Source organism: Brachionichthys hirsutus, chromosome 7, assembly GCF_040956055.1.
Source record: "Brachionichthys hirsutus isolate HB-005 chromosome 7, CSIRO-AGI_Bhir_v1, whole genome shotgun sequence".
Lineage (NCBI taxonomy): Eukaryota > Metazoa > Chordata > Actinopteri > Lophiiformes > Brachionichthyidae > Brachionichthys > Brachionichthys hirsutus.
In genome coordinates this window covers 9313809-9330775 of record NC_090903.1, presented here as the reverse complement: position 1 = coordinate 9330775, position 16967 = coordinate 9313809, and the positions used below count along the sequence as shown (strand labels likewise).

Genomic DNA, 16967 nt, shown 5'->3' with positions numbered 1-16967 from the left:
CATATTACATAAGGGTTAAACATCCTTTAACTTTGCCGTGGTTTGATGATATGCTTATCACCGTCTCGTCTTTGCTCAGATGCGTTAAAGCTCTAACGGGGAAAAGAGGATTACTTTCTGAGTGTGGCCATATCGGTAAAGCCAGTCCACCTTAAAATGAAGATGTTTGTGCATCCCAATGTGATGCACAAACATCCACAGCGCTGACACATCTGCACATTGAGATACCACATGATGTCCTCAGCTCGTCCACTGTCAGTCTCCATGTATATATACAAGCCAATTGCTGACGGATTCGAATGCTATTCCCACCCGTCACCGTGGATACCCGGTGACGGACAGTCTGACAGGTGAAAGTGATGGAGCAGCTAATAGCATGTCAGTAAACGTAAATCAAGACTAATACCAGTTCAGTGAATGAGTGGATTGGCGGTGCGGCTCGGACCATGGGGTCACTCACCCCTTCTTCAGGGTGGGGATTAGCTTCAGCTTCCCCTGCTAACAGTCAAGGTTAGGTACTGGGTCAATTGAATTTTGACATTTTTACAGCACCTGTCTATTTGTACTGTGTACTATTTGTGACCTGATTGCACTGAAAGTAGGGATGAATTATATGCTAATTGCATTTCAATATTTGTGGGTGAATACCAGAAGTAAGACGTTATCAATGTTAATCGAATCAATGGATGTACCCAGACTGTCGCAAGGCTCAACAATCTAATGCTGAGCACATTTTTTTTCAAAACCTCCTGTGGTCATCCAAATAATACAGCATAATTCTTCACAGTGTGAGTATGTTATTGTTTTATGATGAGTGTCAGGCCACAAATATGTTTTCAAGACCCCTTTACTGACTGAATGACATACAGGTGGAGCTTGCAGTTGTCGGAAATAATGCAATCCAGAAGTGCTTTAGAAAATGTTTTTGCTTATATTTATGTTTATTATAAAGTGTAATTCTTCCACTTCCATTAATCTGGAAGTACCTGTAAAGAAACTTTAGCAGTAACAAATTCAGAAGATGGAAAAAGTACATTTCCCTCTGAAAAGGCATAGTATTAATGTACAAGTACCATACTGTAATTTTGTGTTATAGTGCTGTACAGTACTAGAGAAAATGTGCTAGGCAGTTCACTGGTCAACCAAAGCATGTAGGGATAAATAACAGGAGCGCTATTCTTTATGATTGGAATAAAGAGGAGAATTTCATGGTTTAGAACACAAATACATCCATTTTAATTTGAGAAAATACAAAAAGAAACCATGTACAATCTATGTACAAATGTTTTGTACAAGACAATATATTTATCAGCAGATTATATTTGACAGAGTTAGGTAAATCAACTCAGCACCATCAAATAATCCATTTATCAATTATATCTGGAAACCATCAGAACTAATCAGACAGCTATGTCAAACTCCCGTTTGCTTCATTGCTTCATTCATCTGTGATGCGAAGAGCCATGTCCTGAATTCCTCCTGAACTAATAGGCAGGCAAAGTTAACAAACAAAAAAAAGCATAAAAATTGCTGAATGCAATTTTATTGTATTGTTAAGACTTGAGACCCGCCTGCCATCCCCATAAGTATCATATACTCTATTATCGGGTACAGTTCCCAGCAAATAAGTTATTACACCCATCCTTAAAAAAAAAGAACAAAATGAATGCTAAATACTTGAACAGTAACTTATGACACATCATAGTCTTAGATTCATTCATTGGGTTACAACACATCTGATGTCACAGGCATGGGTTTCTACGTGCATCTTTCAGTCATCCATAATGAACTACACCACATGACTCAGCCAGGTAAACTACAACCAGCACCCAGCAGAGGTGATGTGTGCGGGTTGAAGGCTGCACTTCCTGCACGCCTCTTGAATGCCACTTGTCGCTATAGTGGTACTTAAATGGGCCCTCCTCTTGACCTGCCTAGCACTATACTGGCATGGAGGCATTGGTGGCTTGGATGTTCTCCATGTCAGCACAAGAGACTGTTCTCACAGTGGATAAAAAACTAAAAAAAAAAATGTGGACTCAGCTTGTGCCCCTGAATGACTGAAGGATGCTTGCTAAACTCAACTCTTCATGGCACTTCAAAGACACGCTAAAAACATTAGAGGTATACAATTCAAAGACCTAAAACATCAAATAGAGACACGTGATAAGGTGTAGGAAGGAGAGCCAGAATGAGTTGAACAATGAACGATCCAGGTAGAAAAAAAGCATATTTAATCAAGTGTAATGAAAATCCATGGTGCATCGCTTTGTGAGTTTCTGTTTATGCCAGTTTGCAGCACGTACCATTTCATTGGTGAACAATGCTATTTTTAAGTACCTCAAAAATAAACAAATGACAAGCTTGCGAAATGGAATGTAAACCCTGTAATAACACAAAGTACATTAAGGAGGTTCTCTCTGTTGGATAACTTCCACTGAATCCGAGCTACCTTCCATCTCTGTGATGGAAGGTATCAGCACAGATCAGATTCCACTTTAAATTCAATAGTGTCCACATTATTATAAGAATTCAGGATATTTAATTTAAAGATTGATATTTGCCTCTTTTTTTCAGTTAATCGATTCTATGTATGATGAGTCATCATCCTTATTAAATATTCATATCTCCGCAATGTTGAGACGAGCAGGTCGCCGTTGACAACCCAATTATACATACATTTTACTCACACAGTTTCTGAAAAGAAATATATTTGCTACAAAGTGTGACAACCATGTAATCACAGATCAAAAGTTCACTTCAGGACAATGCGCATGAGGCTTCAGGCTAGTTGCACCACACCCAATAGACGGACATTGAAGCTCACATCATTTTGTTTGAAAAAAGAAAAATGGTCTACGTAATGGGTTGAATTTACACAAGCATATTTAGTAGAATATTATATTATTTTTTATGCTGTAAAATGTTCTTTTTTTTTAAGATTACTTTTTCATTACAGCCTGTCAAGTATTACTGCAATACGACAGTTTATCCCTGTCATATTTGAAAGGTTCTGTGGAAAACAACCACACTATGCTGTAGTGCACACACTCTTCCTTCACACGTAGGGACCTAATTTAGGTCAAACGCACCCAATGAAGGTCATTCAGTTCCGGCCTGCACACAGAAGGAGCAACTGTGATCTTCTAGCCATTTTTTCTAACCCTATCTGCACCTTTTCTCCCCCAGTATATAATTCCTTTAACAGATTTTTCCAACTGCAGGTTTGCAGTTAGGCATGCTTAGTAATAGACACATATTTCAGTAGACACGGCTCATATCATATGTGTACCTCAAAAAATGTTTCAGATGAATCAAATGTTTATTTTTCTATTAGCACTCAACCGAGCTGAGCTGCCGGGCTGAAGATGGTAATGTCACAATGCAAGCTTTATGCAGCGCCAAGTTTTATTGGGTCCAGAGCTGATCAATTTGTTAAATAGCAGGATTAAAAAAATAATATTTTCTATTAGAAGCTGAGATAAATGGTGATGTCATACGGTCATGATATATAGCTGTCATTAAATATATTGATATTTTTATCTCCTCTAGTAATGTTCATTTGTTCTTGTGTAGAAAAAATAAGTACAGATTGATTATGTTAGTGGATACAAAAAATATTTGTTTACTACATAGAGTCCAGAGTCCAAGGTTACAACCTTAATCCTCCATCTTTGATGGCTTTAGATCTTGTTGGTGCCTAAACATGCGCAAAGTACTCTTTTGTGGTTCTCACAGGCTATCATAAATTAGCTAGCATTTTTAGTGTCCAGTCTGTAGCACTGTTGCATTTCCACCCAACTATGTTTGAGCACTTCCCCGTGATAGAGGACTGGACACAGCAGCTTAACTCCTGAGAGTTTTGAGGTGCGTCACATCTGGATTGGCAATGGACAACATCCAAGCTCTTTACTGCCTCCGTGCCAACCCTGTGCCAGGCAATGACTCGTATCAAAGGAGGACCCTTTTATGCCCACTTTTATGCGATATGTGGCATGAACTGTTTAAATAACAGAAAATAACATTCATAAAATGCACAACTCTTCTGTGATCCCAATGCAGCTGCTGCTTCTGTCAGCTCAATCATAGTTGGGCATTTTGGCTTGGTTATTGATGCAACATGTTCTCCTTAGTAGATCCAAGCCCGCTACGCAATTATACTATTTTGTTCTAACGTGACTTTATTTTTTCCTAGCCAAGATTTCAAATGCTGTTCCGTCAGCCGATGCAATACCAAAGGGACAAGCAGGGCACACACACACACCTGAAAATAAAGCACAGGATCCTTCCCATCTATACCGGTTGATCAACCACAGTGTATCTGTTTTAGAGGTGGCTCAGGCACATATCATGCAATAGGAGGTTGAACCAGAGTCACAGGCTTTATGATTAGACAGACATTTAGGTACAGGATCCCCTTTCAGCCAGAAAACACAAACACTGCACCGTTTTTTTTACCCTACTGTTTTGCAAGATGATTTTGTTCGGCAAGACTGGAATGCTCTCGCGCAACACAAGGAGTTAACTGAAGTATCAAACCTGAAGCGGCGACATGATGTACAACAACCTAAAAACAAGAGAGCCAAGCAGCCCCCCCCCCATTTCCTTCCTTCCTATCTTCCTCATCTCCTCAGTGATGTCTCATTCAGGGACCGTCTGATGGTTCCACTTGTTCTGTCAAAAGAAACTTGTTGAATTTTAGTGCAAATAGAACAGAAGCAAACAGGAGATGTGAAGTTCACGAACTCAGCTGGTTCGATGTAACACACCTGGGTGAATCTTTGGGAGATGATATGACTTCATTGCTGACCCCCCCACCCCCCACCCCCCATCCTCCGAATACCAGCCATGAAGTCTGGTCACATAAAGAGGTGAACTATTGCAAAGAATTACAGTAAGTACTTTCTCTTTTTTAAACTCTTACAATAATTACAAAAAGTGCTAGAGCGAAGGGGCTGTACAATCCTTATTTGATTGTCATTATGTACATCACTATGGTTATATTAATAAATAAAACAATGTCCAAGAGCATGGAAGTAACATTAAAGGTATACACATAGGGGTCCTTTCCGGTTTAGGTTCCAGTCCGTTGTGTAATTGGAAGGACGAAGAGATGCGGCCCGGTCCTCAACGTCCCTGTCGTCATCATCACCCTGGGTGATCTCTTCCAGTCTTTGTTTTTTTTTACATAACATACAGTTATCTGGTGAGTGCACAAAAAATCCCAGTGTTCAGCATTCATCTTCGGCTTCTCTGATTGGTGGAATCAGACTACTAGTGGACTTGTATTGGTTGACTTGGTTGGTCATGTGAGTGCTCATGGGCTTGATCTGAATGTTTCGTGGGTAGGCATTATTTTCTGGTTCATCTGTAAACCATTTCTTTTCTGAAGAGGACAAGGCAAGAGAGGAAGAAGAGAAGGCAGAGTTAGTTTGGAAAAGTATGCGTCAGTAGTTTACTTACAACCATGCTGCCTCAGTTTAAGTGACAGGTTTGCAATACATTCTTCTGACTTGCAATGATCTGCGTGGTTCAGATCATGTTTTGTTCTGGTGCACAATTTGAATATTGCAATGAAACTACACGAACACTGTGATAATCAAGTTCATCTGTGTAAGCTGATGAATATAATTCAGCAAAATTCAAATTTGCTGTGTAATGATTTCATTTTGAACAAATGCACAAAAATAATTGTAAGGGCATTGTTCCATTTTGTAGTCGTGTTTTGCAGGGTTGTGTTGGGTCTTTCTCTTGCTATGGAGTCATGCAGAGAGTTTTCCCCTGTTTTTGTTATTTTGCCACCTGAATATAGCAAAGACGAATGGAATTACTTCGTAGAAATAATCACAAAAGATCTTGAGCGAGTTCTGTGCATTATCCCACCTAGGTTAATTGTGAAGGAAATCTTAAAAGTGGCATTGCTGTTCATAACATCAACGCGTAGATGCAAATGGAGGATGTGAAGAGTTGTGAGTTTGACTAGGCGTTGCACTAGTTCCTGAGATTTGTGCACTGTGTATAAAAAAGGTTTGAGCTAAATCCTGAGGCTTTAGATTCTATTTTGTATATGAATGGAGACAAAGGAGAAAAACTGCAGGAAGATAATCCAATGAGCTCAAGTTCCTGATAACTTGATGACACACATTCAAGTTGGTGTATATGTTGCTAGAAAACTACAGCTAGTGTTTGCACAGTGCCGAGAAAATAAATAAAGTACTTTTCACTTCCTCACGAGGGGATGGCAGATAGAACAGGGGTAATAAAATGACATGAATTGTGAATTTGAAGGTAAAAATATCGTTTTTTTCCCATGTAATTTGGATGACCTGTTCACTTTAATCTATGCATTACTCATGAAACAGTCACATTTTGGAGTTAGCTTTACTCTCATGCTGCTGTTATTTTCTATTTGGAAAATTTGGACTTTTTTCAAGAAGGTTATGTGTTTAGCAGTATCCGTCTGTGGGTGGATCGCTAGAAGGATTATGCACTGATTGGAAATCGATAGCAGGGATCACAGACTTTCTCTTCACTTTCTTCACAATTTTCCACAGAGCTATGAGTTTGATTTTGGGTTAATTAAATTAAAGGGGACCGCTGGGCTTTGGGCGGGCGTATATTTGAAAATGAGTTACACTCTGGTGTTAAAGTAGGCTACGAAAGATGGTCACAGATTCAGACCACAGCACATGGAAAGGTGAGCGTATGCAAGGTGTCAGAAGTTTGTAAACTCTCTCCCAGCACTTTGTGGGCATCGCAAACCAAATCAAGGTGTCACTTCATTTTAGGGGAAGCTGTAATATCAAATATTAACTTTGCTATGTGGAGCAAACCTTATGTGTGTGTGTGTGTGGGTGGGGGGGGGGGGGTGTAGGTATTCAGGTGCATCCATGCATGCATAGGGGATTCATGTGTGTCACTTGCGTGTGTCTGTGTGTGTGTGTAGGTGTGCGTGTGTCTGTGCATGCTTAAGGCCGTGTGTTACGGCACAGGCATTTGATGTGTAGAATTGTGCCTGCGGTAGAGAAAGATGTCTGCCATCTCTCTCCAGAGTCTGCCGCTGATACGGTGAACTGAGTGTTGTCGCCTCAAACCACGTATCAGGTGCAGAGGGTTACAAGGAGGGGACTTACATACTCCTATCCCCCCTTCAATTTAGACTTTAAATTTGTCATACCTCCCACTTTCTCTGCGTGACCAATGGCACAGGCCTGGACACACTTTCCTAAAGTTTTGTGAAGAAGTAAGCAATTGGCTGCATCAGAGGGATGTGAATCAGCCTGACCTACATGTGAGCTCGGTTGGGTAACATGTTGTATCTCTTTTCTTTAGTAAAAAATAATACTAATAATTATAATATGTTAAATATGACATTTTAATGTCTGCTACATGAGTCTGACGCCGTTCAACAGGAGGGCAGATGCACAAAAACACAGACCGCTCACACATTGCAAACCATCCCAAGTGGAAATAAATCATTAAAGGGTATGAAAAATGACAGAAGGATTTGCCTGGAGGAAAAGAATAATCAGATCAGCAACGGAAAAACTAAAGTAAAAGCACAAAAAGGGGGAATGGGGGGGGGGGGTCATCTCAACGTCATGCAATGGGGAGATGTTCCTGATCATGGCAGGGAGGAGACAATATCAGCAGTAGACAGTTTGCTTTCTGGATGAAAGCAAAACTTAAGCCGGGGCATGGTTATTAACTTAGCATCTGAAGAGCAAAGTAAGTCAAACAGAATCCCCTCTTCATAACAATATCCAAAGAGGACATGGTTATGATAAGAACTCCAGATACAGGTTGCTAAATCATGCAGAATCGTTAACTTGCATACCTTGGCCCATTCTATTCATCCTTGTTGCACTTCAGAAAGAGAGGTAAGTAATCTAGTGAGTGGTATTTACAGTCAATACACAACTGACAATGACTCCATTTAATGCTGCATTATTAACTTGCATTATACAACTTGATTTGTAGATGTGATGAATGATTTTTATGTTTATTTACTTTTTTCCTCCCAGAAGAAATGTATCCATAGAAAATATTTTTATGGAGAATTAGGAGTATTTAACTCATGTGTCTGACTATTTCATTAAATTGTAATTAATTAATGAGCAGAACATGAAATAAAAATGAGTTAAGACAGGAAACTATACAAACTACTATATGAAGACAGATACAACACAGACTGCACGACATACTGAATATGTGTTTTCTTGCATTGTCATTTTTCTGGCTGTGGTCGAGACTTTTACTGTAAACCTTTTCCCAACCACAATGGCTGCTCCATCCTAACAAGTGGTTTTACTGTTTATTCTGCTGCAGACACAATTTATAAGAAAAGAGTCTTGACAGGCTTTGAGTCTAATAAACAGAGTTTATCAATTCAACGTTGTGTTGTGATTGCAGAGATGTGAGCGTGAGGAACACGTGCAAATGATTATGAAGCAAACGCACAAAAAAACAGGCACGGGCACAGAGCACATCACACAAACATGCAACTACACAGTGATTGTCAGGGTAGATAATACACCACAGACTACTAAGCAAACACACACACACACACACCTACACACACACAAAACACAAGTCGGGTATAAAAGTCAAAGGCAATTCACATACTTCTGTTTGTCACGAGCCTCCCGGGGCTTACTGCTGCGGTTCGGCCTATTGGAGGGCGGGATGGAGTGGACGGAGGAGCTTTTTTTGCTGGAGGAATGAGAAGAGTGGGAGGAGTGGGACAAGCTTGTCCGGGACTGGCCTGCGTTGTGGTCGAACTGCATGAGGCAGAAGATCAAGTCTGTGGGCACGAGCTCAAACTCATACGGTGGATTCGTGATCACATATCTGCACAAAAAATGGAGGAGGAAATGTGAAATGCTCAGGATAAAGAAAAAATAGAACAGTCTACACACACAATGTACTTAATCTCTAGAATATTTAAAAGAGCATTAAGAATGACAAGCATGAGAACAAATAATTAGAACTCATCAAAACTAGATTCATACACAGAATATCATTAATATTAATTGACAAAATATATTACTTTACAGAATTTGGAAAATATTTGTTTATATTATAGTCTCAGATTTAGTATTGAGTGTCAGAATGTTTTTTTTATTCCTTTTAATTTCGTATAATTTAGCCTGTAAATTGAATGTCCTACCTACCTTGTTTGATTTTTAGATTCATGTGAAGTAGCAGATCCCGTTGGGATCAGTAACGTATTCTGTGTATAAACTCTCAACGCCCATTTTATTATATCAACATAGTCTATCAATTTACCGTTTTGTACACTGGGTGGGTGTGCTGATGTGAGCGTCTCTTAATCTGTAGATTCCAAAACACAGCATGTTGTATGTCTTCAACGCCTTACAGAATAAATCTCCATAGCAGCCGCCATCCTGACAACAGAACAAAGAAACACCGGTGAGTGGCACAACAACCTTTTGATAAGGATCAGATGAACTCAATGGAAATAAATTATCGGCAAAGTCGGACCGGAGGCCGACTGTTGTTTACCGTTGAATATGTTTTTCTTGTAAACAAATTCCAAGTGTTGGCAGAGCAGACTGTAACAATCAGCGATGTTAAAATTATGCCATAATTCGCCCGGCAAAAAACAAAATTACTTCAGTATTGCAAATTACAAATCAAAAGCAAGGTTGGAACCGTTTAAACATGGAATCTCTTTGGTGGATGTTCATTGTTCTCTTTAAGGCATCTCCCCTCTCCACCCACTGAGGAATGCTTTGCGTGATCACTTCTCTTCACATCGGATTAAGGACAGCAAAGAGCGGAGGCAGCCAGATGTGTGCTGCTGGGTCGTGCCAAAACGTGTCATCTCTGCTTAAACATCCACTTACCCCCAAGTCGGCAAATGGTCCATCGTAGAGGGCTAGCTGGGCGACACGACACCTGTCTCGGTTGGCCAGCGTCTGCGGTGTGCTGTAGCCTCCTCTGAGAGCGTTCTCCTCAGCCAGCAGGGCCTCCAGCTCTGGTGTGGCTCCCCCTGTGACCAGCGTCCGAATCAGCGTGAGGATATTATCATTGAAGTAGGTCTGGGGAGAACAGGGAGGGGATATCTGTGAGCTGATGCTGTTAGAGATACAAGTAGGAGGTCTCTAATATGCGGACCCTCAGTCCTCAATCCTCTGGTCACCATTCCTATGATGGTATGTCATATTTTCAGTAGCTTTAACTTTATTTTGTTGTTGTTTGCAAGACTTTCCACACATTGCATATCAAATGAGTGATCAACACTTATCTGGTTACATATATATAATAAAACAAAAATTATTTAGGCTCTGCAGGGTCATCAGCCACCACCACCAGTGGCTGGACTCCAAAGGGAGCTATATCTTGCTGCTGTTAAGGGGCTGACACCCTTCAATCTCCATCTTCCTGAAGACTAAGCATCAAATAGTTTAACATATTAATAATTTGATGCAATGAGTGAAATAAATAAACATCTTATTTACTTCAATCCCTCGTCTCTCCTGATTGAACTGAGGTAAACATGGATACACAGTGGAAAAGCACTTTGAACATGAGTGATCAACCTTTGAGCCTTTCTGTGCTATCCTCAGTAGCTGAGACTGCAGCGAGTACTCCAAACAATCCCTCTTTTGTCATGCACCGTCTCGAAACTGTATACGAAACTGAAGTCTGTCTACAGGCCGGTGGCTACCGCTGACAGCACAGACCTCTTCCACGATGCCAAGTATGTAGTCTGGCAAAAACACTTTTTAATTGGAGAAATTTGTATTTGTTTTTCCATTTATTTCTCCACTGTTTTGGAATGGAGATGGAGCGTGCCATAGTGGATAAAACTATATGATTCACTACTAAAACAAGGGGCGTTAATGACTGAATTGCCTACAGGTACAGTATGCAAGTGTGAAAGTTGGAATTTTCAAGTAACTACTTGGAAAGGATATAGCCCCCCTGAAACCCCTCAAAGATAAGCAGTACATAATGGTTGGGTGGACAAATGAACAACCATTATAATGCTTTTCCTGTAAGAATTGTAGTAAGTGACATTTTGATAATAAATTGTTTATGTTAAATACAAGATACCGCTATTATTTCCTGTGGGAGCTCTTGCACACATCCACACTGTATAACGTCTGTGGGGTTGTCTTGTCCTTCAATGCAATCAGGACCTGTTTTTTCTGTGTGTGAAGACAGCTAATGTCACTCCAAAGAGGCGCCAGAGTGGCAGCTCCTCTCCCCGGGCCCTTGACAGGCATGCAGAGCCTCATGATGGATGAGCACTGTCCATTAGCTTGCTTCACCTCTGACCAGTGCCAGACTACAGCTGACGCCTGCTCGACTCCCTGCTCAGCTCAGCACTGCGCGCCCCTCTAACCCCTCACTCACCGACAGGGCTGCTGGAATGAAGCCATCACAGCACCAAAGGGAAACCACACACTGGTCATGAGAAGAGGACGAGGAAAAGGGAGCTTTAGGAGAGGATTTCTTTGCAGCCTCTCGTTTATCTAATCACCACTACAGCGATGATGCTGAAAACATGAAAGAACATGTCTTTCTTTGCTGTGTCATCGCCGTGAAGCGAACCTTCAGCACTTAGCTTCTGAAAACGTCTAATAAGTCTGAAGAAAGTTAAATACTTTGGATGAAGAGTGACGCCTACAATTTTCCTTTTGATGTCAGTGAAGCTGGCTGTGATTATTTTACTGTACTTTCTATTTCGTAAATTCTGACTCCTCGAAAAACTAAAATATCCTAAATCATTGCTAAGCCCCACTTTCCCTATGGGGGGGGAGTATCTCAGACTTTTACATGACATATCCTGTATCTTATATGATAAAAACATAAAAAATAGCCCAAGAAAACAGAACATATTGCTGCATTCGGGGGTTTCTGAGATCTTAATTCTCCTCAGGTCAATATATTGATCCTGACTTGCTTCAAAAGTTTTATTTACTTATTTTTCCCATCCTTAAAATTCTGCACCTGCAGCAGCACAAAAAATGTTACCCAGTGGACACAGCTTTTGCAATGTGTGTAACTTTTCTCTCTTTTTTTTAAAATCTTTTTGAAATTTATAATACTTGCCTTTATCAGGAGAGCACAATTGTAAAATATGTGTGTGTAAATTTATGGTTTTTGGAAACAGATTTCGAGGTCTTGAAAAGCACTCCGGAAACAGCGAGTCCACAGTGTGTTGAAGAACTCACGGCACTCATCAAGGAGTCGAGCACGCTGATAGCGAAGGCAGTGCCGCAGGCAAAGGGCTGAGTGAGGTACAGCTCAGTGTCTGGGTCGTCATCATCATCTTGGTCCAGGAACTGAACGTTTGAGTCGTTCACTGAGAGAGGAGAAAGAAGGAGTTAGAGACGGGCGCTGTGAAACACACACACACAACAGGGAGGCCAGATAGACAGACTACTTTGGAAAGGATTGGATAGTAATGTAACAAACAACTGAAGTAAATAGCATTGATTGAACTTCAGGTGCATAACCAGCGATATATTAAATGGGAAATTTATCTCTTCTCCAAATCTCTCTTCTGTTGATACTTCAACTGAAAAATGTATTGGAAGGTGAAAAAAGTGTTTACATAGTATTTTTGAATATTATATTTCCTGTATATCACATGCAGGGTACATTTCATACATAAAAAATAAACATAATATTGAACACACATAGTGACAACCATTGTAGAAGTCTCCCATTAAGAATCAGTCATGTATCTATCCTGCTTTAGTAACACAGTAGCCTGTGTATCCTGATATTCCATGAATCAATACAAAACAAAACTTCATATATATTGCCATGAAACAGTAAAACATACACAAAAAACATTCCGTACCGGTACGTATTTCTCAATGTACTCAGCAAACTATAGCAGAGTAAGACTTCAACAATGGCTACTACATCACATGAAAATAAAAATCATGCACGTAGAGATACATGCTTTTTCAGAACGTTCTTCAATCAAGGTTCACATCACCGTCTTTCCAGAAATAAATCTTCCTGGGCTGTGAAAGTCATATTGAAGCCAGGTAACAACAGACTTGTTTTTCATTTCATCTTTAAGAATAGATGAAACCCAAAAGGGAAAAGCGGAAAATAAAAATATTAAAAAAACATAATAATAATATAATAATAATAAGCATTTTTCTCTAGCGCACAGCTTAATTGGAAGCAGATTTAAAAGTTCCCCCTGTAGTGCATGTCTCGTTCCTTAGTCTGAGCTGCAGCAGATGATGACGGATATATGAAGGATTGTTACTGGAAAAATGAGCAGCACAGTTTTTGTTTGACTCCACCAATATCTAAGCCTCAGAAATCCAGTCTGGAGAAGAAAAAAGAAACTGGAAAATGAATTTCAAAACAAACAAACAGCTTAAAAGATAGTTTGATCTTGATATTTTTGTTTTTGATATCTGATTTCTTCCTAGGCTTCCTGTGAGCTGTGGAACACAAATGTCAGTCAAAGAGACACGGGGCTGATGCAAGCGGGTCTGTGCCCTAGTAGTGATTTTGGGGGGTGGATGTGTGTGTGAGGTTTGAAGGGAGTTTGGGGCAGGCGGGGGAGTTGCTATGAAAACAGCCACAAGGACAGACTGCGGATGATCAAAAGCATAGTGATGCTCAGCAAATGCAACTAAAACTATACCCCAAAAAGAAGAGAAAAAATCATTAAGGGGGCCAAAAACAAGACAGTCAATTTCAACCAGAATAAAGAATAAAAACATGTTCAAAGTGAAGCCATGGCAGCAGAGAGGGCCTCGACTGTCGCCGGCCAAAGCAAGACAAGCTGATGAGGAGCGCCGCGGCAGAGCGGGGGGACGGACGGCAGCAGAGGACAAAGGCTCGGCTTACCCAGCTCTGTTATCATTTGTATGCTGGTTCCACTTTTATTTTCCTGACTGAGTGAAACCAATGGCAGTAGTTTGCCAGGTTTAGCTAATGGTTATGAGAGAGTGCAGGGAAGGGGAGAAATGGTGTCGTTATTGAGACAGTTTCAAAGAGGCAATCGTGGTATTTCAATGCCTCAGCGTTGTCACGTCAAGCTGAGATTACTCTGAGGCATTCGTGGCTGTTGGACATCCAGAAGCGAAGCACCTTGGGTTGGAGTGTGCAGCGGACACAAAGCCTGAGCTGTCAGGTCACTAAACCCCATCAGTAGCAAGAAATCATTTCATGGTGAGACAGTGAGAGGGATAAGGTCCATTCATACAAATGCCTACATGCCAGAAAACTAAATTAGAATTGTTTTCACTATTCAATATGATTGTAATCTTCTCCTGGCACAGTAAACTGGACACATGATTTTGCTGTGAAACATGGAGCGACTCTCTTCGCCTCCTTACGCTTGAACATCTTCCTCTCCTGAAGGACGATGTCATCACACGTAGAGCTGCTGCTGTAACTTTGAAAACCATTACATAGAGGCGAGCGAAGATTCAACACTGGAGCTTCCAGGATTTGAATCCAGGACAGCAACTGGTGACTCGAACACAGATAGCATCTAGTTGAGGTGATTTGGTATGCAGTCTAATGGAAGAGCCTCTATGGCTGCCCCCGTTACAAGTCACATTAGGTGGCTCCTTTCTCTTTCTGGCCTTTTCTTAGCTGGCCTCATGCTCCATTGCTCCCTAATTGGGTCAGGGGAGACAGAGTGGCCGGTCTCTGCTGCTTTAGAAGGCCCCTTAGAGAGCTGAAAGTTTCATGAGTCCCCATCACCCAGTGGGAATACAGCCACTGCCATTGTTATTAATAAATGGACATATTTTGCAACCAAGGCAGTTTTTTGCTTCATACCTTTTCATTCCTTTTCTTTTTTCCCCCCACCTCTATCACCCACTCCATCAGGCTGTGTTTCTCTTGTGCATCAGTGGACAAATTGCAGTAGATGCAGCTGTGGTCCTAAAGAAAGTCCTCTGACATCCTCAAGTTGCGGTTGTCTGCATTCTCCTCTAATATATTTTACAGTCGTCACGGTTAACATTATCACCACTAAACAAAAACGACCCAAATCCAATAATGCATACACAAGTATGAGTGAGTCAAAGCTTCTTTACTATGAACATAAACAGAAATGCCACCTCAGTCATCCCTCGATCCGTTTGATCTTGAATGACGTAAATCTTAGATTACCAGTTCTAGCTATGGCTGCAAATGAAGGCTGAATTGTTCTGATGTTACTGGTTATATCATACAACATTTAATGAAGGTGAAAATAGTTTTACCTAGTTCTGTGATGATAGGGATGTTTGATCCAGTGGTGACGGAAGCCTGACGCACAAAGCCATGCACTGGACTGCTGTCTGGAGATGACCTGTCCATTCCAGGAGGAGTGAAACCTGAACACATACGCAGTAAAGTTATTAACATTTGTGGGGTGTGCACACACACTGCAGAACAAAATGTGCCCTCCTTTTCACTTCTAGATGAGATAATTTTACACCCAATGTCATCATCATTGAACCAAACACAATATTCAAACCCAACGAAAGCGATCATGTTACTCCCAAAGGAGACAACATGCTTAGAATAACTAGAAAAGCACTTTAAAAGCATCTTTATCTTTATACACCAACCATGAAAAGTAAAAGTGAATCAGAGTTGATTTTTGGGGTTTTTTTGCAGATTTTTGAATCCACAAATGGAGTTTTCAATGTTAAAATTTAATATTTTTCCCCAAGCGTCATTCTGACTCCGATCCAGATGAAATTCGGTGCTGAGATAGAGACCCCCCCCACCCTACATGACTGTGTCAAATCTCAACCGATATATTGAGCAACACATTTTGAAGCACCATTGACTGCAATGTTACCGAAAATTTCAAACTGATCTATAATCCAGGATCTCTTCTGGATTATGTTATGTTATCCGGCGACAACATAACCTCCGCCTCGGCAGAGCTAATGAACTACAAAGGCAGCTGCTAGTTTTGGTGGAGTTTTATCTAAATCATGAATTAATTTATCTATGACTTTATATCACTGATGTCAATGTGACATAATTGACAAAGTGATGGCTATGTCTGAAGCTAGATTTAACCTGATATGTTTCTCTGTAAATGCAAAGGTCACAGATTGCACAACCCCAACTCTAACGCTGACATTTCTGAGACACTGACCTACTAATTTCTAAAGGCAGAGTGTCTGGTAAACGTGAAAAGAATCAGATTCAAATCTGCCGTTTTTAGCCTTGTGGGGAAATACTGTGATTGACTTTTTTTTATTTCTATGTAAAGACATATAAATTCAAACCAAAAAAAAAAAGTTAGATGTCTCATGAGTGTGTTTTACAGATGTATCATAAACATGCAGCTGTGACCTGGAATGCTGTATCAATACCATTACACAAAGTGCATGTCAGCTCACTCAGCATAAAGACGTTGATGTTTGCTTTCCGCTTCTTAAATGTGTGGATTTACAGAAAAACAGCTGAGTGAAGAAGGCATCTGCCTAAAACCTGCAATACAGATACTGTGCTTTTAGGGGTCAGCTGTGATGTCTTTAGCATTCGCGCCCCTCCATCAATGGGCACATACATTTTAAATGTTGTTCATTTTGTTACAATACAACTTGTGAAGTGGATATGGAAAACCTTTTATTGGAAATGGCGTGGCTGAGAACGATGGAATACAAGCGCTAGTGACACGAGCGTGAATTCACATGACTTCACATTTTTGCATTTCCTCAAAGTGACAAGTAAACACCTTAAATCTGAAATGCTATATGCATAATGCAGCAACTGTGTTTTGACATCCATCATTTAGTGCTGACTACAGCAAAATGCCGGCTTGTATTGCCACCAACCAAGGAAACGTAATGCAGGGAATATATTCAGGTCACAAAGTTTTTAAAAGGATCGCATTCTCCATGTATGTGTGTGTGTGAGGATGCGTCTCTGCTGTCAGCAAACTCGATGAGCTGCTTACATTACAAAAGAGATCTCCCAGCCCTTTGCAACAGAACAGA

General features: G+C 40.5%; 1 protein-coding gene across 1 annotated transcript in view; it reads right to left on the bottom strand.

Annotated features, from left to right (window-relative positions):
* Nucleotides 1–5231: 5231 nt before the first annotated feature.
* The window catches only part of LOC137895773 (calcium-activated potassium channel subunit alpha-1a), a 108536-nt gene continuing 96800 nt past the window's right edge, over nt 5232–16967 (bottom strand). The window contains exons 26-33 of the mRNA XM_068741283.1: nt 15228–15341; nt 13858–13941; nt 12207–12337; nt 9870–10064; nt 9289–9407; nt 8626–8850; nt 7838–7866; nt 5232–5386 (exon numbers count right to left, since the gene is read on the bottom strand). Of these exons, the coding sequence (XP_068597384.1) occupies nt 5232–5386; nt 7838–7866; nt 8626–8850; nt 9289–9407; nt 9870–10064; nt 12207–12337; nt 13858–13941; nt 15228–15341 (1052 nt within the window). The remainder of the gene's footprint in view (nt 5387–7837; nt 7867–8625; nt 8851–9288; nt 9408–9869; nt 10065–12206; nt 12338–13857; nt 13942–15227; nt 15342–16967) is intronic.